Source organism: Emydura macquarii, unplaced genomic scaffold (assembly GCF_026122565.2).
Source record: "Emydura macquarii macquarii isolate MOO-44397 ecotype Brisbane River unplaced genomic scaffold, CSIRO-AGI_Emac_v2 contig_2636, whole genome shotgun sequence".
NCBI lineage: Eukaryota > Metazoa > Chordata > Testudines > Chelidae > Emydura > Emydura macquarii.
In genome coordinates, this window is record NW_027132773.1 from 16,670,039 (window position 1) to 16,697,310 (window position 27,272).

At 39.1% G+C, this 27,272-nt stretch overlaps 2 protein-coding genes and 1 long non-coding RNA gene across 5 annotated transcripts in view; 2 read left to right on the top strand and 1 right to left on the bottom strand.

Annotated features, from left to right (window-relative positions):
• Positions 1-13,303, top strand: IFRD1 (interferon related developmental regulator 1). Of its 2 annotated transcripts, none has more exons than XM_067564221.1 (12): positions 1-305; positions 2,306-2,410; positions 3,045-3,126; positions 3,838-3,962; positions 4,374-4,531; positions 6,090-6,140; positions 6,241-6,419; positions 6,534-6,642; positions 9,069-9,203; positions 10,647-10,775; positions 11,402-11,497; positions 12,514-13,303. In XM_067564221.1, the coding sequence occupies exons 1-12, from the start codon at positions 257-259 to the stop codon at positions 12,601-12,603; spliced, it is 1,308 nt and encodes a 435-aa protein (XP_067420322.1). In that variant the 5' UTR covers positions 1-256; the 3' UTR covers positions 12,604-13,303. The 2 variants fall into 2 exon arrangements, with proteins under 2 accessions (XP_067420322.1, XP_067420321.1); XM_067564220.1 differs by lacking the exon at positions 1-305 and adding an exon at positions 996-1,036.
• On the bottom strand, positions 6,510-19,236 carry LOC137163843 (uncharacterized). 2 transcript variants are annotated; one of them, XR_010922852.1, is made up of 4 exons: positions 19,165-19,236; positions 8,965-9,233; positions 7,295-7,354; positions 6,510-6,640 (listed from the first exon to the last, which is right to left on the bottom strand). It is a non-coding gene; the product is annotated as an uncharacterized lncRNA (long non-coding RNA). The 2 variants fall into 2 exon arrangements; XR_010922853.1 differs by lacking the exon at positions 19,165-19,236 and adding an exon at positions 14,665-14,789.
• LSMEM1 (leucine rich single-pass membrane protein 1) overlaps positions 18,566-27,272 on the top strand; it is a 12,960-nt gene continuing 4,253 nt past the window's right edge. Inside the window, exons 1-2 of the mRNA XM_067564222.1 lie at positions 18,566-18,690; positions 21,809-21,937. Coding sequence (XP_067420323.1) covers positions 21,814-21,937 — 124 coding nt within the window. The 5' untranslated portion in view covers positions 18,566-18,690; positions 21,809-21,813. The remainder of the gene's footprint in view (positions 18,691-21,808; positions 21,938-27,272) is intronic.

Sequence of the window (27,272 nt, forward strand, 5' to 3'; positions counted from 1 at the left end):
TGTCTGAGAGGAGAAAGATGCATCGATTCTGCTCACGGGCCTCCACGGGGATTTCTGCCGCCACCACCGACTCGTCCTTCGCCTGCCTCCGTCAATCCCCTCCACTGCCTCGGTCCGGGAAGTCAGCCCCGCAGAGACGTTGTAGTAAAAAGCGCTCCTGCTCCTCCATCGGCTGATTGTCGCTGAGACCCGGGCGGGGGGGAACAGAGCGACCGAGACCCACAGAAGGGAGACGCGCGCCGCGCCGCCGGTGGCCATGCCCAAGTCAAAGAAGCGGGGGAGCAACAACCACCAGCGAGGAGCAGGTAGGAGCCGCGAGGCATGCTGGGAGCTGTAGTTCTCTCCTGCGGCCCTGTCCCAGGCTCTTATTTTGGGGCGCCAAGAACGAGAAACTACATTGCCCATGATGCGCTGGTGCTCGGTAGAAGGGGGGACTCGGCGGGCCGGGCAGGGCCTGGGCTGCCGGCCCTCAGCTAGCGGAGCCGCCCTGTTTGGCTACGTGGCCGGGCTTTGGGCGGGCTTCACCCCTACGGGGATCTCCCGATAGACGCCGGCGGCCGCTCGTGCCTTTCCTGGGGCCGCTTGAGCGAGCGCGGCGGCCCCTTCACAGCGGGGATGACAGCAGGCCGGTTTGCAAACCGCCACCTCACGTACCCAGCCGGCGCATGCGCACAACTTACTGCCGTGCCTCGAGCCAGCGCACCCGCCTCTGCGCAGCCCCCGAGCTGGGCCGCGGGCGGCGAGCTGCGGGTCCAGCCCGGCGCCGTAGGCGGGGCCCCGTGGCAGCTGAGTCGCCTCCGTCCCCGGTGCTTTCGTGACCCCCCGAGCCGAGCTCGCCGTGCCCGGTGTCCCCTCGGCGGTGCTGGCGTCACCACTAATGGCCTTGTCCAGCCTGGGGACTGGCCAGCTGCCTCCGCCTGCCTGTGGCTGGAGTGTTGCAGGTGCCCTGTCGCCCGGGCTGGGGGCGCTGGAGAAAATGCTGAGTGGATTCCTCAGGAGCCCGGCGTGCAAATCGGTCACCCTACACTGAGTGACGGTACCTGAGCATTCTCGTTGCTAGGCTTCGGTTCCAGTCTGGGAATGAAACTCCGTCTTCTGACACGCCTGGGAATGGCCTTGTTCTGCCTGCGAGGCAGTGAGACTCCAAAATGGTCTATTGGCTTGTGGGGCGAGGAGAAGGGAGGGTGGCATTAGTGATTGGAGAGTGTAAACTCTCATTGTGATATGGAGCTGTGAATCGTTGGCTAGGGTTGGATAACTAGAGTTTTAAAAACTTCCAGAAGGTGGGCAATGCATTTGATTTTTTCGGATGTTGGCATCTTGTCTTAGTTTTCACTAGATGAGTGGTTCTCAACTCTGTTTAGGAATATGAGAATGACAAGGATGTCATGCCCCCAATGCTGCTTTGTAACCATTCTCACAGTGGAGGTCATGAGTCCCAGAATTCAGGCACTCATAAAGCATATTTTCCAAAAGAGTATCCTCTGATTTAAAGCTATCCAGAGATGCAGAATCCACCAAGTCCCTTAATTTTTTAAATACTTAATTCACTCTTTTAAAAAAAACTTAAAACAGTTGTACTTTATTTAATTTTGATTAAAACAGTGGAATTTCCTTGGTTTTAATTTCTTAATCTGTCTTTGATTGTGGTAGTTATGTTTGCCTAAATAGAATACATTTTCTAAATGTAGACTTGTGGTGGTGGTTGAAAACCCGATAAAATGCAATGGCCTAGACACAACCTTGACTTGTCTACACTAGCACTTATGCTGGCAAAAGTTTTGTTGCACAGGAGTGTGGGGGGGGGGGGAAACCCCTGAGCAACATAAATTTTGCTGGCATAAGTGCTGCTGTTGACAGTGCTGTGTTGGTGGGGGATGCTCTCCTGTCAACATAAAGTGGTAACATAAGCACTCTTACTGTGGCAGAGCTGTACCAGTACAGCTGTGCTGCTATAAGTTTTAAGTATAGACTAGCCCTGAAGGTGTTGCACCTCCATAGTTGTAAATTCCACCAGTACACTAAATACACAGTCATACCTTCCATTATTCCACAAATAATTGGTGTTTAAGTAGTGTTTAAGCTTAGTGTTTAAGCACCCTTTTATACCCCCTATATGACCCCTAAGTGGGGCCAGGAAGAGATGGAAACCTGGCTCTTCCAGAGGAGGGAGGAAAATCAACCTTTGACAGGGGAGTCCCTTATTTCTGCAGGAGGGTCAGTGAGAACGGGGTGGGATGGCAATATGTAGAGCTGCTGCAGTGTTTTCCTAATATGAAATTAATCACTGAAGTTTCTTTTTAAGGTGGTCAGCACAGAAATGTGCAGCCTTTCAGTGATGAGGATGCATCAGTTGAGACTATGAGCCACTGCAGTGGCTTCAGTGATCCTGCCAGCTTCACTGAAGAAGGTGTGTTTTTATTTTAATCTGTGCATTTTATGAAATTTCTTGGAAAACCAAATTGATGTTTCAGACACATGCTTATCTAATCTTTAGTAAAATAGTACAATAATCTTTCAAATACACTGGAAACGCCGTGTTTAGTTATTACTGACCCCCACTACTGTAATGTGTACCTCTTAAAAGAGCTAAAGTATTTACAGGTAAAATATACAGTGTGTTTCATAAGCTATTTTTAAAACCTCCTGTGGCTTCTAATTTCCAAAACAAAGGTTAGATTTAAACAGAAATTGATAATGCCTTTATTCACATGGAACTTTTACCACCTGTCTCTGGAACAATAAGAGAACCCAAGACATCAGCCCACCTGCACTTGTGACAGCTGCTTCATTCTGAAATCTCCACGTACAAACAACTCAGGCAGAATCAGTTGGCTACCAAAACAAATACTTTCCCCTATTGGCAATTGGATATAAGCATGTTCCACTCAGCTGTCATTTTACTGCTGTAATAGCTCTCACTTCTTGCTGAAAAATGTGATATTTAAATGTAGTAGTCAGCTTCTCCTGTACTATACATTTCAAATTATCTAAACACTAACATTGTAATGTGCATTAGGATTAATCTGTCTTGTATACATTAGGACCTGAAGTTGATGAAGAAGCAACTCAAGAAGATTTCGAGTACAAGTTAAAGGGATTCATTGACCTTACCTTGGACAAGAGGTATAGGGTGTTTGGAAACAGTGTACTTACGCATCACCAATCGTCACTTGACTTCTCTAATGCAAATTATCAATGTGGTGCTGCCCCATTGGAACTTAACCTATCTTTATTTCTGTTGTATACTTAATAAAAACACAATTTAGTAATCTACAGTGAGGACTTGATTCTCCACTCTGTTAAATCAGAAATAGCTAGTCAGTAATGTTTGATGTAAACTAGAGATGTAGGCCTAGATTTCTTTTTTATTAATACAAATTTAAAATGTTTGTGTATTGTCAGTGCTCTGTTCAAGTAAATTGGTGTTGCAAAATTGTTTGCCTCAGAAAAGGAGCTTAAATTAATTGCAAACAATATCAACATGAGGGAGGATGGGAGTAGAGTAGAATGTTTCTGGGCTGGTAAGCTATTGTGAGTTTTGCGATGCTGAAGTAAGCATATGCCATAGCCACCAACCAAAGTTTTTACCCCTCTGCATTCTAGCTGAGGAAAGGGGTGGAGAAAAATAAACTGAGTTGTAATTGAGGAGTTGGTCTGCCCAGAAGATTTGTTCCGCATCTGTGCTAAATGTTAACACCTAGTACTTCCATAAATTTTGACAGCACCAGGTAGATGTGTAATGTAGACAGCTATAAAAGTGTACTAAAGCAAAATTTTTCAGCTTTAGCTTACATAAAGACTTATTTCTGTCAATCTATATTATTCCTCCAACAGTGCAAAGACCAGACAAGCAGCTCTTGAAGGTCTTAAAAATGCTCTGACTTCTAAAATACTGTATGAATTTATCCTGGAAAGGAGAATGACTTTAACTGATAGCATCGAACGCTGCATAAAGAAAGGTAATAAAATGCTTGTATGCTACTGGAAGGTAACAGAACTATAGGTTAGGGACCAATTTGTCAGACCACTAGTAGTAGTATTTGTTGAAATGAGACTTACTATTTTACAGAAAATTTTTAGTAGATCACATACATTTTATTAGCTAAGCTTTTCTTGTCCAAAGTGAGATGTTAGTGTTTGTTTGGTCTTTGAGCTACAAAATTATCTTGACTTTTGCTTCATTCCAGTTGTTGACTGGAATTAGAGAGAATATTATCAGTTTCATTGCTCTTTTCTTTTTTTGGATTTTTATTAATACAGCATACTTCATTGCTGGCTCTACCTTTACAACCCTCTATATGAATATGTAAGTGATTCAGTTGAGGATAAAATTCACAGGTGATCATTCAATATATTTGCTTAATCTGTAGGTAAGAGTGATGAACAGTGTGCAGCGGCAGGGCTGGCATGTCTTCTTTGTGTGCAGTTGGGGTCAGGAATTGAAAGTGAAGAAATCCTTAAGACCCTTGGACCAGTTCTGAAAAAGATAATCTGCGACGGAACAGCTAGTGTCCAGGCTAGACAGGCTGTAAGTATAAAATTACTAGGCTGTAGAAGAGAGGTAGTACAGCTGTTTAAAGCTATTGGTATTTGCTCTTTCCTTGCTACCAAAATACAGACCACTTCATTGACATGCTAATGCAGGCCTATAATTTAATTCCTGCTCTAATGTATATAGGTGTTATGCTGCCAGAAGCTTTCAGTGATGGCATGAGAGTTGAAATATAGGCATTGGTGTTATACTCACTGGCTTTAGACAAAGTTGCATATTGATGTTTACTTAACCAGCACTTCCAGTTCTGCACTTAAATCATTCTTTTCAGTCCCAAAGCATTTTTTTCAGTTACTATGGAGATCTATGTTCTATGAAACCAAGGCACCATGTAAAATATCTTGGTTCTCTTGTGCTGCTTTGCTTTTTCCATCCCAAAATTCTGGTCACATCTTATGATGTGACTAGGCTTTGATCACTCAGTTCTTCCTTCAAATTGGACTGTTAATAACTCTGTCTTTGGACTACGTTATAATTATATGATTCCTACCATTAATTGGGTATGAGACAATGCATGGTTCTTTCACTTCTAGAATTCCTAATGTATTGCCTGTCCAATGGGATTATTTTCAGTTTTTTCCTGAAATAGTATACTAATATATACTCACCCTCCTCGCTGTGATGTAACTCACCCATCCTTTGCATGTGTATATATACCTACCAAACTGAAGTTTCCACTTCATGCATCCAATGAAGTGGGTTTCTGCCCACGAAAGTTTATGCCCACATAAATTTGTTAGTCTTTAAGGTGCCACAGAACTCTCACTGTTAAACTAATGAGTCTAAGTATTTATGCAAATTGTAAAACTTCTGGATTAGTACAATTATACCTAGCAGAAAAGTGTATAAACTGCATACCCTCCTCAAGTCAAGATTTTTTGTGTAGTGATGGTAGCCTCAAACCCAAGTACAGAGAATCCATCTGTGCCCCTGTTCCTGAATCCACCAAAATATTAACTAAAAGCCCCTTCAAAGCAGTAGCCATTGCTGTAAATTATACTGGATTTTTCTGTAATTTTAGTATCTTGCGTTTGAGCTAGTACCCTTTAACTCTCTTGCATTCACTCTTGCATAACTGGTTTACCTGTTTTGTTGTTTTCAAGCAGTGTCAAAATAAATGCTGTTAACTTGACTATGTAGTTGCATCAAAACACAACTTGAAACACTGCTTTAAAGGCAAAGCAGCCTTAACATTTAACATAGGTGTTTAAGAGAAGCTTGGATTGCCCTTTATGTATTAGAAAATGATGTCCACTAGAAACTGGAAACTACCACTTTTGAGCTGGTGAGGCTACATGTGGAGTAGACCCTTAAAATGTCATTAATCAGAATTCCTAAAAAATCCTTAGACATCAAAATCCTTTTTATTTCATTGTGAAACTTGTAGTTTGTAGTAATGAGCTTTTACTAGCACTTCAAATAATGTAGCTAATCAGGTGAACAGCAGGCTACATTCAGACTAAAGCTTGTCAGGTCTGTAGAATCAAAATAAAGTATGAAATATTGACTTGTTTTATTTCTCTTCCATGTCTAGTGTGCAACCTGCTTGGGAGTTTGCTGTTTCATAGTCACTGATGATATTACTGTAAGAATAAACACTTCACTTTTCATCAAGTTTTACACAAATTTAAATAGTTGAATTTAGTCACTTATACTCTACTTTTTTTTTTTTTTTTAATAATCAGGAACTGTATTCAACTATGGAGTGTCTGGAAAACATCTTCACAAAATCCTATCAGAGGGAGAGAGACACTAATGGTATCTCTAGCACCCACAACACAGTGCTTCACATCAGTGCTCTTTTAGCATGGACTTTGTTGTTGACCATCTGCCCAATGAACGAAGTGAAGAAAAAACTTGAAATGTATGTTTCTTTCCCAGAAGGCAACTTTTACAATGATCTGTTGTTTCACCTCAGCATTGCTTTATTGTAAGAATCGCTCTTTAAAGATTAATAAAATGTAGCTCATTTTTCTAGGCATTTACATAAGCTTCCAAGCTTGTTATCTTGTGATGATGTCAACATGAGAATTGCTGCTGGAGAAACACTGGCTCTTCTGTTTGAACTGGCACGAGAAACAGATGCTGTAAGTATAATGGATTAGCTGTAATAGGTTTCTTGCATTGTGATTGATGCAAATTAAACATTTGCAGTACGTAATGCTTCACATAACATCCCAAATTCCAAAGGACCACCTTTTACAATCTAGTTCTATCTCTCTGCACATTCTGGGTGGGAGAGGTGCATAGCAACATTACACAACTTAAGGTAATAAAGAAAAATGCATCTAAACAGTAAATGAAATTTAGGTAAACACTATAACTACCTCAATTAAAACAAGCTTACTTGTGCTAGCCATCTATGGTCTCCCTGTGATAACTCTGGGGCTGTTCAAAGGCTAGAGTCTAAAAATCTGATACCAACAGCTAAATAACTGTCGGTTTTTTGTTTTTGTTTTAAAAGGAACTGAAAAGAAAAGGAATGTATATTAGCATCTTATACCCCAAGAAACCAAGTTAAGGGGGGAATTCAGTACATTTAGTTCAGCTTCCCCAAATCTGCTAGTCAGCTGAGTTCCAGAGACTCCCAAAAAGCATCGTTTTGTACTGTCAGTTGCAGTGCACTCTTGAATTTCGACAGTATCTTTAGTGGTGGTTTTCCGTTTCCTTATTTGATGCCTCAAAGGGGCCTACCCAATGATGGAGATCAGTAAAACATCAATATTAAATGAGACTTGCCTGACTTTTGTCCAGTTTCTTGGCATCTGATAGATTGATGCATTTTGCAGCCAGTTGCAACTTTGGAGGAAAAATTAAAAAAAAAAAAAAAAAGGATTTTAACATTTATATTATGCTACAGAGGTTGTGACTGGTATATTTTCCTTGTGGTTCACCTTTGAACAGGATGGTTTGATATTTTAAGTAACTTGTAATTTGTCTTAATATTCCCTCACAACACAGACTTTATCTGTTTTGTTGCCCTTCAGTAATGTGCCTTACTAACTTCTTAACTGTTTTCTTGACAGCACTGAAGAAAATAGTCTCCACTTTTCCCTGGGCACAGCTTGGGAGGGCTGCCAGAAGGGATCCTGGCAAAGCACATCAGCCTTGATCAAGCTAGAACACTCTCTGAGGGGGAAGGGGTAACTGTAAATGAGTCAGGATACAAAGCACACTAATGTCCCATAGTACCTAAATTGTACTGATTTTTTCATAGTGCTTCTAAATGTGGCAGGGATTTGGCCACAAGGTGCCAGCTATGGAAGTACTTTGAAAGGGCTTGACAGTGAAAGTGAAGATACTAGGCCTGGCAAAATGAGTCTTGACTTTGAACCCTTCTTTTTACTTGAACTGTAGCTGCAAGTGACTAAAATTTTAGTTTGAATGAAGTAGATTTTGAGTAAATCTGCATTCTTTAAGATCTTAAAATATTTCCTTTAAGAAAAACACTTTGGTTCATATGTAAATTACCCAGTTCAGTGGCTTGTATAATAGGCAGAATTTGACACTGATTATTATCCTAGTGGCCTTGTAATCCCATTTGATGATACCCTTGTCTACACTACTCTCATTCATGCAAGATTTTTATTACATTCCTTGTCCTTGCCTCTTTCAAACTACATGCAATATTCACTCTTAATTTATCAACTTAATCACAGGATCAGATGATATTCAGTATGTTTGTGTGGTATGGTATATGGGACAGACTGAGGACATTGTGGTAAAATGAGATTAAAAAATAGAAAAAAAGTGGAAGAAAGGTATTAAATACAGTAGTGCCTAGTAGCCTCAGTTTAGGTGCAGGGCTCTGTTGTGCTAGGCACAGTTCAAAAATTAACCGATGGTGCATGCCACAAAGAACGGGCAGGCAAAGTAAAACACTGTCATTTGAAAGTAATTCAAACAATGTGGAATCAGTAAAAGGACATCGTATAGATATAATTGGTTAGGAATTAATTTGGCCTCCATAAACAGTTTAAATTTAATTCTTAAAAAATAAAGTCCCCCTTGTAAGCTTTGGGTTCCCTTCCAAAATTTAAATTCACAGTAATAAATGGCATTAAACTTCTTAAGTCAGCTGTCAGTACTGTTGAAATCCACCCCAAAACATAGCTCAAAACATCCCCATAAGCCACTGATCGACTCCCAAGTGCCAGAGAAGGTAACGCTACAGCATGTCCAGAGGGGTAACAAATCTAGACTCTAGCTGGCAAAGTGTGGAGTTTGTTCCATAATCCAGTGGCCTCACATGGGACCTTGTTGGCAGTTTTTCATATTGGAGCCCCACTTTTAATGTTTCAGCTGATAACTGCCAGTAGGTGCACATAGGTCACACTTGGATGACCTGGACCCTGATCACTTAACCTTTTAAGTACAATTAATGCATTTTTTTTACTTTATAAACTTACATAATCCAAATGACTGACAGTGCCATGGGAAAAGTTGATGTATTACCACTTAGAGAAAAACAGGTAAAGACCAGAAACTGACAGGTCTCCTTTTGTCTGGCTAGGATTTCTTTTATGAAGATATGGAGCTCTTAACACAGAAACTAAAGGCCCTGGCTACAGATGGAAACAAGCACCGTGCCAAAGTAGACAAAAGAAAGCAACGATCTGTCTTCAGAGATGTCTTGCGAGCAGTAGAGGTACTTTCCAATGACTTTAAAAACACTGATCTGTGGAGCAAAAAGTGGCAAACAATGTAAAAAAACAGTTGTCTGAATACTTGATACTGCTTTTTCATTGAAACATTTGTTACAATTTTAGATAAATTTTGAGCATAAGCACCAAGTAACTTCAATTTTTAGTATATTAACTCATTAAGAATTAAGGCAGGATTAGTGTTAACTCCATCTCTCAAAAGTTGATAGTTAGTAACCTAAAAATGATTTAAAGGCCAATTAAAAAAAACCTCAGTTTAGATTGGAAATATAAACTTGACTTCTATATTGGATAAATCATTTTCTATAAAATGGATAAAACATTGCAGTATAAATGTTAAGTGCCCCTTTATTCAATGCACAGAGTTTTCTGATGAGACTTTTCCTTTATCTAAAAAATGTCCTGTAGCACCTTAAAGACTAACAAATTTCTGTGGGCATAAGCTTTTGTGGGCTGCAACCCACTTCGTCAGATGCAACCCATGAAAACTTATGCCCGCAGAAATTTGTTAATCTTTAAGGTGCATACAGGACTCTTGTTGTTTTTGCTGTATACAGACTAACTCTGGAACTCTTCCTTTATCTACAAACTCTTGACTTTTCTGAATTACTGAATTGTTCTAAAATGTATATCAGTTCATTAGCAGAATTGTCATGTAATAAATATAAATAAGGACCAACTTGCCATTGTTGTTCTGTACCGTTCTCTACAGCACTATTGAAAGCTCTGGACAATAACTTCCAACACTTGAGCAGCAAAGTGTTCACAAGTCACTAAGCCACATAAATTTGACTTCACATAACAAATCATTAGTTTACATACCAGCTAAATGAAGTATTGTACTGTCAAACAGTCAAGCTTTTAGCAACTAACAACAGCTCTGAGAAAGAAAGCTGCAAAGGTGAATTACAGAACATTATCTAGGATCTTATATTGGCACCCATTGCTGCATTAGCTGAACTGAATACTCATAAGTATGGTTTGCATCAAAATACAATGAAGGATTTATAAAATTCTTTTTCAACACTGTATCAGGACCTTGTATTGCATGGGTCTTTAAAGATCCACTGAGACCTGACTAATGATGGAAGTCCCATGCCAAGTGAACGTTTCTTTTGATCTTATACTTGTCATTGTGACTGTATTAAGTACCTTTTAATGTTACCTGTAGCAGCATAAATTTAATACTCTTAAGTACTGCATTTCAGCCTGTGTCCAGTAAAATCAGCAATTTTACTAGACTTGCATAGTGGGTTACTTTACAGGATAAATGGTTCTTGTCCTTATTTTGTGTAGGATCACTCAGTGAAAACTATACTAGTTCCTAACATATGAGCTTTCTATATAACTTTTGTCTGCTTAATTTTTTCTATATCAGTTTTGATAATGCAGTCTGTCTTCCTGTTTTGCCTTTGATTTTTGGACAGGAACGTGACTTCCCTACAGAGACTGTCAAATTTGGACCTGAGCGTATGTATATTGACTGTTGGGTTAAGAAACAAACATATGATACCTTCAAAGAGATTCTGGGATCAGGGATGCAATATCACTTGCAGGTGAGCTGCTGTTTCACACAGCTTCCTGTCTGGCCACTTGAGTAATATGAACTATTGCCTATCTCTGAAATTATCCTGTTCTTCTATTGGAATTTAGCCAGCGATTTATTAAAGATGTTTCCCAACAGAAATATTTAAGAATAAAGCAACATGTCTTGAATTATAGCTATGATAAATTGGTTCTAAAGTAACTTTCCATTTTCATTAACAATTCGTAAAATGAAAACTAAGGGCTTTTTACACTGGGCCAGATTATCCAGTACAATTGGTCATAAATGGCCAGCTGAAAATTGCCCTGGCAGAAGGAAACTCACATCTAGTGTGATTTACACCAGCTACTCCAGTGTAGGGCATATGGCATAGTAGACCCTTCGATGCTGGGGTCAGTACATTGCTGAAGCTATAATTGCCTCTCTGACAAATCCTGTGCCAAGCATTGATTGTCTGATGCAAGCAAGAATTGATTGAGTCCTGATTGCTTAAAAAATGGCGGTGGGGGACAGTATTCAACAAGCATGAATTACTGGTCTGGACTCAGTATTGTGTAACTTAAATATCAAAGGCAAAACTGCTACAGTATTCAGAATAGAATCTTGGTTATTGATGTCTTAATTTTTTTTACTCAGTCCAATGAATTTCTTCGGAATGTGTTCGAACTTGGACCACCAGTAATGCTTGATGCTGCAACTCTTAAAACAATGAAGATACCCCGTTTTGAAAGGGTATGTTATCACACCTTCAGCTGTATCACCTGCACTTACCCCACTATCATGCCCTGTCACAATTAACATTCAAAACCTGAAGAATCAAACAGCTGCCTTTTTCTAGTCAACCTGCTACAAATGTTTAGTTTAACAAAAAATGGCTGTTCTGAAGTGCTTTACAGTCTGTCCTGGGCTGAGCTTTAGGTTCATCTTGTGACTAGTAATGAGGGCTGTAGACACTTGGACACCTTTCCAATGGAATATAGCACTTGCTTCTGTCCCCCGGATGGTCCTGAGATGTTATACATGAGTGACAACTGAAGCCTATGGGAAAGCTGCTTATCTCAGACATTAAAGTTGCTTAACTCTCTCCCTCTAAAGCTTGTGTAGTGAAACTCATGGCAGCTAGTCCTAACAACCTTCAAAAACATCTGTAAAATGACATTCAGAATTTATAGTGTGATGCAGAGTACAGGATTGATGCTGGTCTAGCTTTAGGGTGCTTTGATCATCCTTGTTTTGACATTTATAAACAGTGTGGCCATCTTATATTCATGCCTACAAAAGTAGGTTGTGCCATTTTGTGAATCCAAAACTCAACTACAACAGATTAGATTCATACTAATTGGATGTGTAGTATAAAACACCCAGAGGCAGGAGGAGGTAGTATGCTAGTTAATACTAGTATATTAAGAATAGATGTTTTCTAACCATAGTCAGATTACTCAGATTCATTTAGAACACAGTTTTCTGGAACAATGCTATCAAATTTAGGCACTTAAGTCTCAGTGAAAGGAATAGGCTTTAAGACTCTTGAATGCGTCTCATCTTTTCTATTGGAAAATTTTAGATCTTATTTCCATATGGTGACATTCAGGCTTATCTAGTGGCAGCTCTTCTTTAATCAGTTGAGTAGGTCATTATGTGCTAAAATCTTATTCAGCTGACATTACATCCGAATTATGTAAAGGACCTAAATTAGTTTAGGCATAGATATTTAAAACATCTGACTAATTTTATCTTTCACTTCGTAGCACTTGTACAACTCTGCAGCATTCAAGGCTCGAACAAAGGCTAGAAGCAAATGTCGTGACAAAAGAACAGATGTTGGTGAATTTTTCTAGATCTTCTGTGTGGGATCCAACTTTGAAGACTTTCATAATTTTCTATAAATGCAATTGTAATCTTGAAATTTGAGATTTAATTTATATATCCACATAGATTAGACTTCATTGCACAGGGATATCTAATGTATTGTATCTGTAAATGTTATGCATGTTATAATTGCTTTAGTTGTGTATATACAGTGTGTGTATATAGGATCAGTTGATCTAAAATTGGGTGGAAGAGTAACTTGTAACACTTATACTGGATCAAAATCACTCATGAATTTGGTAAATAGTCTGATAATTCAGTTGTTATATGGTGCTGAAGGCTGTATGTATTAAACTGCCAAAATTGTCTGACCCACCTCATCTTGGATTATTAATAATACAGAGATGAAATTACAAAGAAGAGCAAGTTCTCTTGGTAAGAAAATAGTATACGAGGACAAACATGCTTGTGGAACAGCTGCTATTTCTTTGTTCAGTTATACCTTGTAATTTTAACACTTTTTTAAACTTTATTAGACTGAAAAATTGCACAAGATATGACCTTACCACACTATACCTGTGCCATGAAGTCCTGCTATTGGCACTTAAAATGAAGTAATAAATAGCAAAACATACTTGACTACATTTAACTTTAAAAGTGGTGATACACATTTTACATATACTTGTATAAGACTGTTCCATCTTTGGAATAAAAAAATCTCTCACTGAAGTCTTTTCTCAAATGTTATCCACCTTGTCTGAAAGTAAATGAGATCAGATAAAATGAAAAACTGTGTGCAATTATCACTAAATGATAAAATATAGATGTTTCATGCAAAACTAGCATTAGCATGACAGGACTTCCAGAACTAGGGGAGGGGTGGATAAAAATCAATGATTTTTCAAAAAAAATTAGATGTTTGTTTAAACGGGATTTTTGGCTTTTTTAAAAGCTTCAATAAAATACTAACTTTCTCTTGTTTAAAAAATAAGTTACAATTAAATATCACAAACATGCTAAACCTACACTTAGTTTCATAAAATGTATTAATGCTCTAGCCTGTCCAACCTAACTACCAGCTCTTGCTTCTTGAAAGTTCTGGGCTTTCAATTTCTCTTTCAGTTTTTCTCAGCAGACTAAAGTCACATGTGCAAAGAAAGACACAGGATAGGATTGTTCTGTGCTTATGTGGTGGTGGAGCTGGGCTAAGCAAGACAAGGAGTTAAGACACTGTCTTAAAAACAGACACAAAGGATGGAGGCAGAGTAGAAAGGAACAGTGGAGTGGACTGGAAAGAAAAAGGGAAGACATTATTCAGTAAAAACAGCTTCCTATATTCCACCACACATTTGCCACTGAAAAGTTAAGGCTTCTGGCCATGAGACCCTGTCGGAATATTTTGAAGAAATTCCTTGGTAAAGAAGGAAATGTCTAGAGTAAGCAGTGCCAGGAGGAGATGCAAGGCCTAGTTGCAAGAATGAAACCTCATAATGAAAACTTATTGGGAGAAAAGGATGTGGATGTATTTGAAGAACAATGTGGATCAACTGGTTAGTAACTTAAATAATTCACTTTGTAATGCATCATTCAAGACTGCCTTTTAGTATATGTGATTTAACAAGTAAATTCCCAAGCTGTTCGCTATGTTGGATGTTAATAGGAAAAAGTTTAGTTTAGCTTATGGCTTATTTAATTAGTTAACTAGGTTTAGAATCTATCATCCAACTATATGGTACAGGAAGCTGCAGTAAGAAATCTAGAGTGGCCAATTGTCACTGGGTGTCATTTTCTTAGGACTTGTCTACACTTACCTTAGAGATTTGGCGACAGTCGACCAGAGTTACACAAGCTACGCAAAAAACTTGCGTAACTCCCGTTGAATTCTCTGCTTCTGTTCTGTGCACTGTGCCCACGGGAACCACATCTCTATCTAGAGAAGTCGATCTGATGGTGGCGATGTTGCTGCTGTCAGTGTAGACAGCCTTATTTTATATTACATAATACATGCCTCTTATTTTGGAACATCATGACCACAGACCATAATGGTGATGCCATAAGTCTGTTCCCTATTTTACTTCAGCATAACTCACCTTTCTCAAGGGAACCCCATCCTATACTTGTTTTTTCAAAAAACAGAAGTGCCAGTCAGTTCTATGGGACTTACTCCAAAATTAAGTGCAGTCAATCTTAGCTCTTTTTGGTAATTTGGAATTGGATCTGCATCTGTGCTGAAAAAAATGTAAATGATTAAGTGAATAAAGAATGAGAAGAACTGAGAGTACCTATTCAAAATCATTTTTGAATTTTGTTTCAGGATCCCCTTTAAGCATAAGAGACTGTGACTGTCTAGCTGCAACAACTTCAGAGTCATCCGTTGGCACTTTTAGCAGCAGTGCTGCAACTAAACAGGTTTCAGACAACACAGTATCAGTAGCAAGCAAAAGATTTCAATCATCCAGTAAAACCACCACCATGGATGGGTTTGTAGTAAGGTCCAGCAAATACCAATAAGACACCATAGATGAAAAGGTTGCTCAGTTAATTTATGCCACAAATTCTTTTTTGCATTCTTAACAATAAACACTTCATTGACATGGTTGAGTCCTTATGACTAGGCTACAATTCACCTGGTAGAGCAGACAGTGGTGGAAGGTTGCTAAATTTAGTGTATGAGAAGGAACTTGAACAGTGCAAGAAATACTGAGGGAAAATTTGCCAGTTTGCTCCGCCCATCAAGGCTTAATGTATACAATGATCCAGTAATGTGTGCCTGTGTGACAACAGAAGATGGGGCTGCATATCTTTCAGAAACAATAGATACATCAGGAAATACCCACACAATAGAATATTTAAAAGTAGTGGCAGTGAAAGCTGTAATAAACTCTGAACAAAAATTCAACTGTCATGCAGTTTTGTCACAGACAATGCTACAAATGTGGCAAAGATAAGATATTTAGAAGAAGAAATGGAAGGATGCTCCTTAATAACATATGGCTGTAGTGCCCATTTAATGAATCTTTTAGCCAAAGACTTAGGTACATCTTCTCCAAGAATAAAATAAAATGTTGACATCACAAAATACTTGCATAACAGCCATTTTGCTTCAGCTTCACTGAAGAGAGCAGGAGGATCCAAACTAATTCTCCCTCAAGATGTTGCATGGAATTCTGTGATTGATTGTTTTGAACAATTTATTAAGAACTGGCCTCTTCTCATAAAACTTTGTGAAGAAAACCGTGATAAGATAGATGGAAGTATCTCATCCACAGTATCTAACATTGGATTAAAGAGGAATGTAGAGGATATGCTCAGTATACTGAAGCCTATATCCATAGCCTTAAACAAACTTCAGAGAAATTGTTGCATTGCTGATGCTGTTGAAATTTGGAAGGCACTTCAAGAGACATTGAAGAAAGAAATACCTCACCAGAAAGTTAAACTGCAGACAATAAAGAAGTGAATGGATCAAGCACTAACTCCACCTCATTTTCTTGTGAACATTCTTGACCCCAGCTATAAAGGTAGATGCCTAACTTCTGAAGAAGATGATGTTGACATGGCTTGGGCATTTCAAAATCACTCCTCAGTTATGCCAGTCCTAATAAATTTTAAGGCTGGAGCGGAGCCATTTAAACAGTACGTGTTTACTGATGTTTTGAACAAAGTCACTCCCCTGAATTGGTGGAACTCATTAGCCAGGCACCTTGAAACAGAGTTCCTTCAGTTGCTAAGGCAACTTTTCACATCAGTAGGTTCCTCTGCAGGCACAGAGAGAATATTTTCATCATTTGGTATTATTCACTCAAAGCTAAGAAATCAACTGGGAGTTGAAAAAGCAGAAAACTCATATTTCTGTTTCAATCTATGAATAAAAATGACAGTGGGAGTGGGGAAGATGAGACTGTGTACGTTTGGTGTTGTGGTGACTTGTCTGTTAGAGTTAATAAAATTTGAAAATTTAAAAAAAAAAAAGTTTAAGGACAGCTGGCAACTCAGGAGACTGCTGCAATTGCAAATGTGAAACATGTAACATTTAAGATTTAGTTTAATAAATATAAATGCTAGTGTGTGTGTGTGTGTGTGTGTGTGTGATTTAGTTCTTACCATTCCTAATGTGCTGCTGCTGCATCTGCAGCTTGACACAGGTAATGAGTATTGTGTACTATTTCCAAAATTAATAAAAATAGTTATCTAAAAAAATTTCACAAAGTATTTCCTCCTCGATGTTGTAAAATACAGTATTGAGTTGTAAATTAACATGTTTTAGTGATCAGATTTGCACCATTGTTTAAGAAATATGTGAAGAAGTATCAGTGGGGAAACTTGATTTAAATCAATGATATTCTCTTGGTGATTTAAATCACTTTGGAAACATTGAGCTGTAGGCTTATCAGAAGAACTTGAGGTTTTATTGTGCTGTCCAAATATAACTGAAGATGTGAGCCTAGTGGGGAAAGTTAGAATGAAACTTGTGAATGAGGGTTTTCTTTATCTGCATTCTTTACATAACTGGCATAGGTTTGCATTATGTTTCTAATTGAGTGGTCATGGTATCCTTTTTATAGAATAAGTCACTTTCATGTGTAGATCTAACTGGTTCATGCTTTTACTTCATAGTGACTGGTGGGTTCAATGATGGGTTCTGAATCACTTTTTAAGAGCTCTAAGTCCTTGTCACTAAACACAGTAAATAGTGTATTAGAAAAATGGCTGTCTGATAGCAGCAAATGCTAGATACCTCTCATTTCACAAACCTTTTTGTGATAAACTGATACCAGCTGCTCATCCACTTGTGCTCCAAAGCAGGCAAATTGGTGCTCTTAAACTTTTATCCTACTTCCTGCTAACTGCAGCTGATATTCTTTGGCTCTTCAGTCTTCTGAGTGATTTGTTTTAATATCCTTTAACAGTGAGTCCTACCGTGTAGTTCAGTGTTTCTCAAATAGTGTTCTGCAGAACCCCTGAGTTGAAGGGTTCTGCGAAAAAGCGGAACCGTACCACCAAAATTAAGAGAAATCGCGCGCCATCAAACAGCTGTTAGCGTGCCGCCGAACAGCTGATGGCGCTGCCGAACAGCTGTTAGCGTGCCGCCGAACAGCTGATGGTGCCGCCAAACTGCTGTTAGCGCGCCGCCGAACAGTTGATGGCGCGCCGAAAACTGCCTAGAGAGCGCTCCACCGAAAAGGGGAAAATTTCCTGGACTTTTCGGCGGAGGGTATGGCATGGCCACGCAAGGGTTCCGCAGCGAAATATAATTGAGAAACACTGGTGTAGTTATACACATTTGTTCATTGCCTTTAGTTCTAACTGCCTTGTTTGTTAGAGAATAGTGTAACTATGTCTTCTGATTTTTAGCGTCATACCTCATTCACAGAAGTGATTACATGGTTTAGGCACTTGACATGATCTAAATTTCATACTATTAAGATGCGGACTAACTTATATAGTGGTACAAAAATATGGGGCGGTGCTCCATAGATCAGCTATGTGAGCCTATTTGGTTTTTGTATTGTCATCAACCACACCACTTTTGTGGCAATGCTTACCTACACAACCTTCTGTAATGTTATCTGGAAAAATAGTAATTTGCATTGTGAATATTTACCCATATTCTTAACCAATGCATCAGAAAAATCTGTTAGAGTAGCTTTTATGGAATATTTAATTTATCTTCATAAAAAATGTGGATTTTTAAAGGGATGTAGCTTGTGTATTTTAAGATATGTCTAACTATTTCATTATTTAGAATATTTTGATTACTGTCTATCAAGTGTAAGTTTTAAAGCACTCAGTGCGAAAGATTAGTGAAATAATATATGTTAAAATCACAATAATAGCAGTAAATATTAAAATTTCATAGTGACTTTGGTCTACTAAGTGAAGTGTGTGTGTGTTTATTTTAAACACCTCAATATTTGGAAACCAGACTACTTGGCCAAAATGAACACTAAATATAGATTGAAAGGGATAGTCAGTTTCATAGCTATGTTTATAGGTGCTGTAGGAGTTTAGAGGGTCTAAAAGTGAGGGGGGAAACTACAAAACAGGGTTTCTTCTCATACTTGATACTGAATGACTTCTTCCATCCTGGATTTTTAGTTGAATATGGTTAAATTGTAAGTAATTTATACTTCATTCTATTATTTTGCTAATCCATTTACGCTTGATTTTATTCTTTAAGAATTTTGAAATACTGGTTTTACAAAGTGGTAACTTTACTAAAAACAACTTCATACTTTTAAATTTAAGTTGTGATATTTTAATGCTCATGAAGTGGTGGCCTCTAAGCAATATTAAAATACAAATTACAATGACTAATTTAAAAACTATAAGGCTAATTTAAAAGCTAGATTGGCCCTGTTGTGAAACTAATTAATAGTTAGGATGCTTGTGATGCTGATATCTGTGTTCACATCTTGTTTGTTTCAAGGTGCTGATGTGGAAAATAAACAGAGCATTCATAACATGCTGTTTTTATGTACAGAAATTGAGTGTACAGTGATGAAATTGGTTCTATTTACCAAAATTAAATACAAAAATCTGCAATTTGTGAATTTAACACATCTCAAGCTATCAGATCAGTTACTTACCTTTATTAGAGCTCAAATGTTTAGAAGAGTCTTCCTTAAAGTTGTTGCAAGGTCATCTAACCAAAATGGAAAATGTTCAGGGAAACAACTGCCCAAGCTAAAAATATCAGGAGGCCCTTGTGTGTGAGAAGTGGTAAATCCGTAGAAGGCTGCATAACTGTGTCCTGTAAGAAGTACAGCTGGGTGTGGATGTGGTCATAGGGAGATACAAAAGATAGTAATAACAACGAGAGTTCTGTGGCACTTTAAAGACTAAAATTTAATTTCAGCAGGCATAAGCTTTCATGAGCCTCAGCTCACTTCCTCAGATGTATTAGGTAGAAATGATGGGTAACATATAGGAGGCATCATATACATATACAAGATAAAAAGATAGATATAAGATAAAAAGATAGTAATGATATAGCCACTAGTGAAATGGTTCTCAAACTTATTTGATCGATCACACTCTCCATTCTTTGTATCTTTGGTAATTTACATTCCCCTCCCTGCCACACAAGTACATACACCAATTTAAAAAAAAAAATCAACATACACCTCTCACTAAATATTAAGTAAGACATTGATTCAAACAGCCGTTTAAGTATATAGCTCTCCAGCCACCCAGCTCTGAAGGCAGCACTGCTGCAAGCAGCACTGCAGAAGTAAGGCTGGCAATACCATACCATGCCAACCTTTCTTTTGCACAGCTGCTGCCAGCGGCACTGCCTTCAGAGCTGGGCACGAAGCCAGCAGCTGCTGCTGCTCCACTATGCCTTCACATGCCTACCCAGACTACATTCTGTGCCCCCCCTCCCCAGTTTGAGAACCTCTGTTCTAGTGGGTAGAAATTACTGCTGCATTTTATAAAAGCTGCAGCAGTGAGCTGATCATTTGCAATTCTAGCTTTTCCACCCTATTTCTGTATTTTTTCAGTAGCTGCTCAGAATGGGGGGGAAAAACATGGCTGTATTTATTTTCATGTCATTTCCCTTCAATTGAATAAAGGCCTTACTCTTTCTATTCATGTATTCACAGAGCCATCAGCCTTATTTTCCCTTAAGAGCACTAGGCCCCGTATCAAAAGCACTTTAGTTAGTTAGGAGTTGAAGTCTCAGTGAAAGTCAGTGAGTCAATATTTGGCTGTTTCCCCAACTGTGGGAGAGACAGAGCAGCGTGGGTTGGCTTGAGTCTGGGAGTATCCTCCTGCACGTTCCTGACAGGAAACAGTCCCAGTTTTCCCCAAGGCACTTATTAAAGTGTTGGTGCAGAGGGAACCTGCTCCTCATGAAGTCATACCATGGAAACGGGTGAGTCAGGAAACTTGCCAGTTGGGTTTGGTAATTGAATCAAGGAGAGAGCTGGAAAGGTACCCTGTACCTGAAGCAAATGTACTTTTGAATCTTACTCAGTGTAGCATGGGTACCAGTGCTGAAAGGTTATTATCAGCATAAATAGTAATGTTGAAGTGGCCCATAGTTAATCTAGCAGCTTCTTTTATGCCCTGCAATTTCAAATTCTTTAGCAGATATAGACCTGCAGCTTCACGCCTCTGGGTGTTTGAAAATGGATAAGTAATCCATTCTATATACATAGAATGTAAATTCCTAACATTTCCAATGGAAATTGTGCTCATGGCAAAGAGGTGTTAAAGGGTATGTCTACACTGCAATTAGAAACCTCTGGCTGGCCCGTGCCAACTGGCTCAGGCACGTGGTGCTCATTCTAAGGGGCTGTTTAATTACAGTCTGCGCTCTGGGACTCTCCCGCCTCACAGGTTCCTAGAGCCCAGGCTCCAGCATGAGCTAAATGTCGACACTGCAATTAAAGAGCCCCTTCGCCTGAATCAGCTGGCATGAGCCAGCCATGGGTTTTTAAGTGGAGTGTAGACATACCCAAAGTTAAGCCGAATATCAGAACAAGTACCTTAAGACAAGGAAATAGTCTGTGTTTCCTTCAAGAATTGTCTTGCCTTCTTTGGAATGGCACAGGCATATGCCACGAGCCCAGAACCTATTCAGACTAGGTCCTGTGTGTCAACCAAAACAACAGTGAGGAAAGGAGCTATTACAGCAAGCTCTAACTTTTTGCTGATCACCTCTAAGCCCCAATAATTTATTTAACCAAGAAAAAAGCCACAGTGATGCATCAATATGTATGAGAACACGAATGAGTTTTTCATTGTAACCCTTGTCCTCCACTCTTCTACCTGCTCCCTTAGTTTTTATTTGTCATCTCCTATCCCTATTATTTAAATTGTGAGATACCCAGGGGAGAGACTAGGGGTATAAGCCAGGCCCCAGTGAAGTCAAAGAGACTTATTGGTCTCTAAAGTACCTTCCATGCCTTGTAAATTATTACTTAGTTGTATAACATCTAAGTGAATCAGTGCAGGAGTCAGAAAGGTGTAACAGCCTATTACAAAATTCTGACGTGGCAAGAACTTTCACACTTGGAGATCTCGAACAATACACTAGAAATGTGAGCTACTGAGTTGCTCGCAGCTCATAGTGGTCCTATCCTGAAAGATGCTGAGTGTCTTCTACAAAGAGCTAATCATCCTCACCTACCACTGACTTCAGGGAAAGTTAAGGGAGCTCAGCACCTCACAGGATCAGGTACTTTAACAGTAATAGTTATTTCCAATATCCATGTTTTCTTTTAGGTACAATGGAGAGTTCTTTGGAAATTGACTTACTTGATACCAATGAAGAAGGAAAACTTTATGTGGTTGATTCCATAAGCAACCTAAACAAACTGCATCTATGTTCTAATGGATCTCAACACCTGCTAAGTATGTATAACAAGATAATGCTTGACAACTATTCTCAATATACCGTAGGTCAAAAAAAAAAAAAAAAAAAAAAGAAAGAAAGAAAGAAAAAGACTATCCGGATGTATTTGACAATTTAAACTAATGCTTATCATTCTGGGATTTATTTATTATAAACACTACATGTTAACTACATGTTTTAACAAAATGGGCCAGATTCCCAGCTGGCATAAATCCAACTGGTGTATTTCCACTGATTTCAGCAGCATTATGCCAACACAACACAACAGCTAAGTGCGCTTCAACCCAGGAATTTAAAAGGAAATTTAATTCTGATAAGATATAGCTGTGAAAAAAATGATCAATGCAATTAGAATCATGTGCACAAAACACATAGGACCAACAGTCTAACTATTCCGGTAACCTGTCTGGGACAGTTGCCAGTACCAGATTCTTGTTGGCAGTGTCCACAGCATGGCTAAGGATTCTCTGTGGAAAGTCAACTACACTTTGTGATGTTCCCCTCTGCAATCTGGACTGGTATATCACTGTGTCACACCAGTCCTTCACTGCTGGAGCCCGTCTTGCGCTTGTCCTGCTGTGTGAACCACCCACTCCTGGGTCAGCCCACGCACAGCCTCCTGCAAGCAAGCAGCTCTCACCTTAATGAATGAGGGTTTCTGGCCAGCCACTCATGGGATTATGGAATTATGCAATGGTGTGATACCCGCCCCAGTCAACATCCCCAGTTCCAGATGCAACCCTAGGAACTGCCATTTTACAGAGTTCAGTGCTGCTTGCTGGACTCTGAAAGCTCATTGGTTAGTCAATTTATCAAAAAATTGATAGAACTCTGTCACTCTAAATGAAGTCTCTACACACACCCAAACCACAGGCACTGCTTTAGATAAAACAAATGACTAAGTTTATTAAGTACAGAAAGATTTTAAGTGATTATAAACCAAAATAATATGAGTCAGATTTGATCAGAAAGAAACAAAAAGACAAATCCCATTCTAAACTAAACTTAACACTTCAGTAGCCTTGCAGTCTCTGACGTTATCTTACCACAGGCTGGTTGACTCCTTCAGCCAGACTCCCAAACTGTGGTCAGTCTTTCAGTTGCTTGATGTTGCTTACTAGAAGGATTACAAGAGAGAGCTCAAGAAACCAAAATGCCTCTCATTTTAACAGATTCCCCTGCCACCCCCTGGGGTCAGGGATCAGCAATGTCCGGCATGTCTTCCTCCACTTGAGTCAAATGTGCAGCACCTTATCAGGTGCTCAGGCCAGTCCATTGTTCCTGTATGCATGCCTCAGCAAGGCATGAACTGTCACTCTGTTTGGTGTTTACCTGGATCTATTCAAGCCATGTGAGACACACACTTGGAAATATTACATAGCAAAACTTCATAAGCATATATATGGCATATGACAGGAAACATGTTACCATAACAATAATGTTCAGTATGTCATGCACATTCCGAAAACACCTTACATGACATACTTTGCATTAAACAATACACAGTTACACTGTAAGGGTGGACATGACTGATACACAAATCACACCATAAGGGTGTACATGGGGTACAGTGTGTCACGCCCTTTCAGCCCTATTTGGGCCCTTTACGTCATGTCTGAGGCACATGGGTGGGATGTTGTAGGAAGCCTGTACCGTCATGCCAATATATATCCATTCTCGGAAGAAAGATGATGACCTCTCTCTCCTGGCTGGCACTTTTCACAATTACTAAAATACATATAGAAGTTTAAAAGAAAAACTAAACGGCAACTAAAATTATTCTGATCCGGTTTTTACTTTTAAGGAATGACTTATCTCCTATGTTCCCAGCCAGTTACCTGAAGTATTCAATGAACCTTCTTTAAATCGTAATTCAGGGAACTTATTTCAAACAGATTCAGAATTGTACTATCCTCCTGATTTTACTGCCTTTGTACACTTTATCTTTGACACACACATGGCAACAAGAATATTTTTAGCCAGTGATATTCAAGATGTGTTTGACTCTTTTGTGATCTGAAAGCATTTTACAAGCAGCAGTTTCTTGGCAGCATTCCATATTATGTTATTTAAGTAGGTTCAGTGTTCTGTATTTTTCTCCTTAGTTTAGCAGTAAAATTTGTACTTTTGAAATTTGGTTGCATAGTAGTTGATCAGTAAGAGTCAGAACCAAATAGGCTTCAGACAGGACAAAGATGCAAATAGCCACTCAGACACAACCTTGACTGATTTTATACATGTATCGATAATGTTGGGAGAAATGTCAGAGGTGACACGTGAGCTTAGATGCAAGAGGAGTTAGAAAGACATCAACATCCTAGCCCATGGGCCTGAACATCTTTCAGTTACCTCTGCTTCTGAGTCCCCTAAATTTTCTGATGCTAATTACTATCACGGTGCAGCTGCCAGACACAATAAAAGGATCCCATATTGAAAATGATAGAAATCTGCCAGATTATTGTTTTATATCGGCAATCCTCATTTTAACAAGAACAAGAAATGGCACAGAATGAATCAGATCTAGTGTCAAATAATTTCTATTTTGCCTACCTGTAATTTTTAATGGATATTATTCTTCACTTCTGGACTAAATTGTTATACAGTACTCTCAGTGCTGTTAAACATTTATCTACAGGTGGCTGCATTTCAGCAGAAAATGAAAGCAGTGCTATGTAGTTTGCACATCATTTTGGCTCTTTCTATATGATATTTTTAGATGTTTCTTTAATGCTTGGAGTTTTAATTAAGTATCTTATTGCCCTCACACCAGTAGAATATATTTAGAGACTGCACTCTTTGCAATCCTCAGCGGCTATACCAAGAAATGTGTTACATTCTGGATATTTTTGTTAGAGAACTATTAAGGAGATCATAGAATCATAGAAATATAGGACTGGAAGGGACCTTGATCCATCCTCTAGTCTAGTCCCCTGCACTGAGGCAGGATTAAGTATTATCTAGACCATCCCTGATAAGGGTTTGTCTAACCTGTTCTTAAAAACTTCCAGTGATGGAGATTCCATAATCTCCCTAACTAATTTGTTCTAGTACCAACCTAAACCATCCTTGCTGCAATTTAAACTCATTGCTTCTTGTCCTATCCTCAGAGGTTAAGAAGAACAATTTTTCTCCCTCTTCCTTGTAACCTTTTATGTACTTGAAAACTGTTATCATGTCTCTGCTCAGTCTTCCCGTCTCCAGACTAAACAAACCAAGTTTTTTTCAATCTTTCCTCATTGGTCATGTTTTCTAGACCTTTAATCCTTTTTGTTGCTCTCTTCTGCACTTTCTCCAGTTTGTCCACATCTTGTGCAGCCACCTTACAGTAGATTTGTCTAGACTATATTTCTCTAGTTTGTTTATGAAAAGGTCATGTGAGATAGTATCAAAAGCCTGACTAAAGTCAATATATATCATGTCTACTGGTTCCACCCCATCCTTAGACTGTGAGAGCATTTTTCACTTTCTGGTAATCATTAAAAATGCATGGGATGAGGCTACCATTTTCTCCAGAAAATGTTAGATCTGGGTTAAAAATTATGTTTCAATAATGCTTGTGATGCAGTACACATAGCATTCCTTTAGCTCAGTAACTTAATATGACCTGACATAACCAAACCTAAGGCCACACACTAGCCATAATTTTAAAGCAGTTTTAAAAAGAAAGGGCTTCTAATTTTGGTAGGCACTCCACACCAATTACTTTTTGCTTCACAACATAAAATGTTCTCATTGTTTGCAGCTTGGCAGGAATCCTTGTTCGCTGGTTACTTACAATAGTGTAAGCTGGCACATTTGGCCAGTTGGATAGTAAGAAGGGTTCAGTTAGACAAAGCAGACAAGTGGCATTTATGAGAACTCTATTGATAGCTTACGATGCTTGAGAGACTGTGAAAGCAGCTCCCCCATCATTATTATTCTGGCTAGGAAGCAATATCTAGGGTGGTGGCATTTAGTACAAATTGTATTTGTTATAAAGGCTGAGGGAATAATGATAAAAAAAAAAACCTCAAATATTAAAAGACTTTATCCACAGGCAGGAATACATTAAATGTAATAAATGTAATAAAGAAAAGCAAAAATATTCCAAGACATCTCTGATTAATTCAGTGAACTCCCTAAGTCTGCGCTTATTCATCATCAAAGTGCAGTTATAGTATATACAATCCTTTCCTTTCATTATCATCATCAGCTCAATTGCAACACCCTAAAAGAGTCTGACCAGTTTTAATACCACTCTGATAGAAGCCTGGAAATACATTTTTCATGGTAGATTATCATGTGCAGCTGTGATTTCCCTCACAGTTTCAGTGTAACAACATTTTTAATTTCCCCTCTGTGATCTGCTCAAGGAATGTCCACTCAGGTCTCAAGCCTCTCGCCTTCACCTGTCTAAGAGCAGGGACCCACATTTGTACTCTTTCAAAACTGGGATTTTAGACTGTAATTCATAGATTCCAGGGCCAGAAGGAGCCATTGTGATCATCTCGTCCAGTGTTTCTCAATCTTTTTGATACTAGGGACCAGCTTCCTATACTGTGTCAGGGAGATTGCAGGGACCAGTGCCGGTCCATGGATCGGTCATTGAGAAACACTGATCAAGTCTGACTTCCTGTATAACACAGGGCACAGAACTTCCCCAAAATAATTCCTAGGGCAAATTCTGGCTAAATGTGAAACTGAGGTTCACACAAAACTCTCAGTTGTGTTCAGGAACTCTGAAGAGGACTCAGACCCTGTTCCCACTATCTCCCCTACCCCATGGCCCATCTCCACTCCATACTTAACTTATATTTTTCATGAGGAAACCTATTGACCTGTCCTTTCACCCACCTTTCACCCACCATAGTTTCTAAAGAGCAGCAAGTTGACTTGCCCCACAAATTTCAGGGAAGGAGTGGCTAACTGGTCATTCCTTAGCCTCCATTCTTGTATCTTCAGGTGGAGGGCAAGTAGGCTTACCACCCACCTCCATGCCACATGTACTCAGTTTATATACACTAGAGTTGGCTGGAAAAGGACAATTCCATTTCATGACAACTTTTGAAGTCTCTAACAAACCAAAACATTCCAAACGTTTCCACAAAATGGAATTGTGGGGGTGGGGGGAAAAGGCCATTTACAGAGCAAATTTGAGTCTCACTGTCTCTCTCTCTTTTCCTGGAAGTAACTGGAAAAGTGCACCCTGCACCTTGTAAACCTGGCTGGCAAAAACTTCACCAAACTCCATCCACCTGTGCAAAATGTTTCCACTTCAATGAAGCAGCATATTTAAAGAAAATGTCCCAACAAGCTCTAATATAGTCTAACTCCCAGTCCTGCCCATTCAGCCTG

Bases quoted from the DNA above. Each gene is read 5' to 3' on its own strand.
- IFRD1 (XM_067564221.1), top strand. From the start codon at position 257: ATGCCCAAGTCAAAGAAGCGGGGGAGCAACAACCACCAGCGAGGAGCA. The intron at 3,963-4,373 runs GTAATAAAATGC...CTTAATCTGTAG, and splicing joins CGAACGCTGCATAAAGAAAG to GTAAGAGTGATGAACAGTGT. The intron at 10,776-11,401 runs GTGAGCTGCTGT...TTTTTTACTCAG, and splicing joins GGATGCAATATCACTTGCAG to TCCAATGAATTTCTTCGGAA.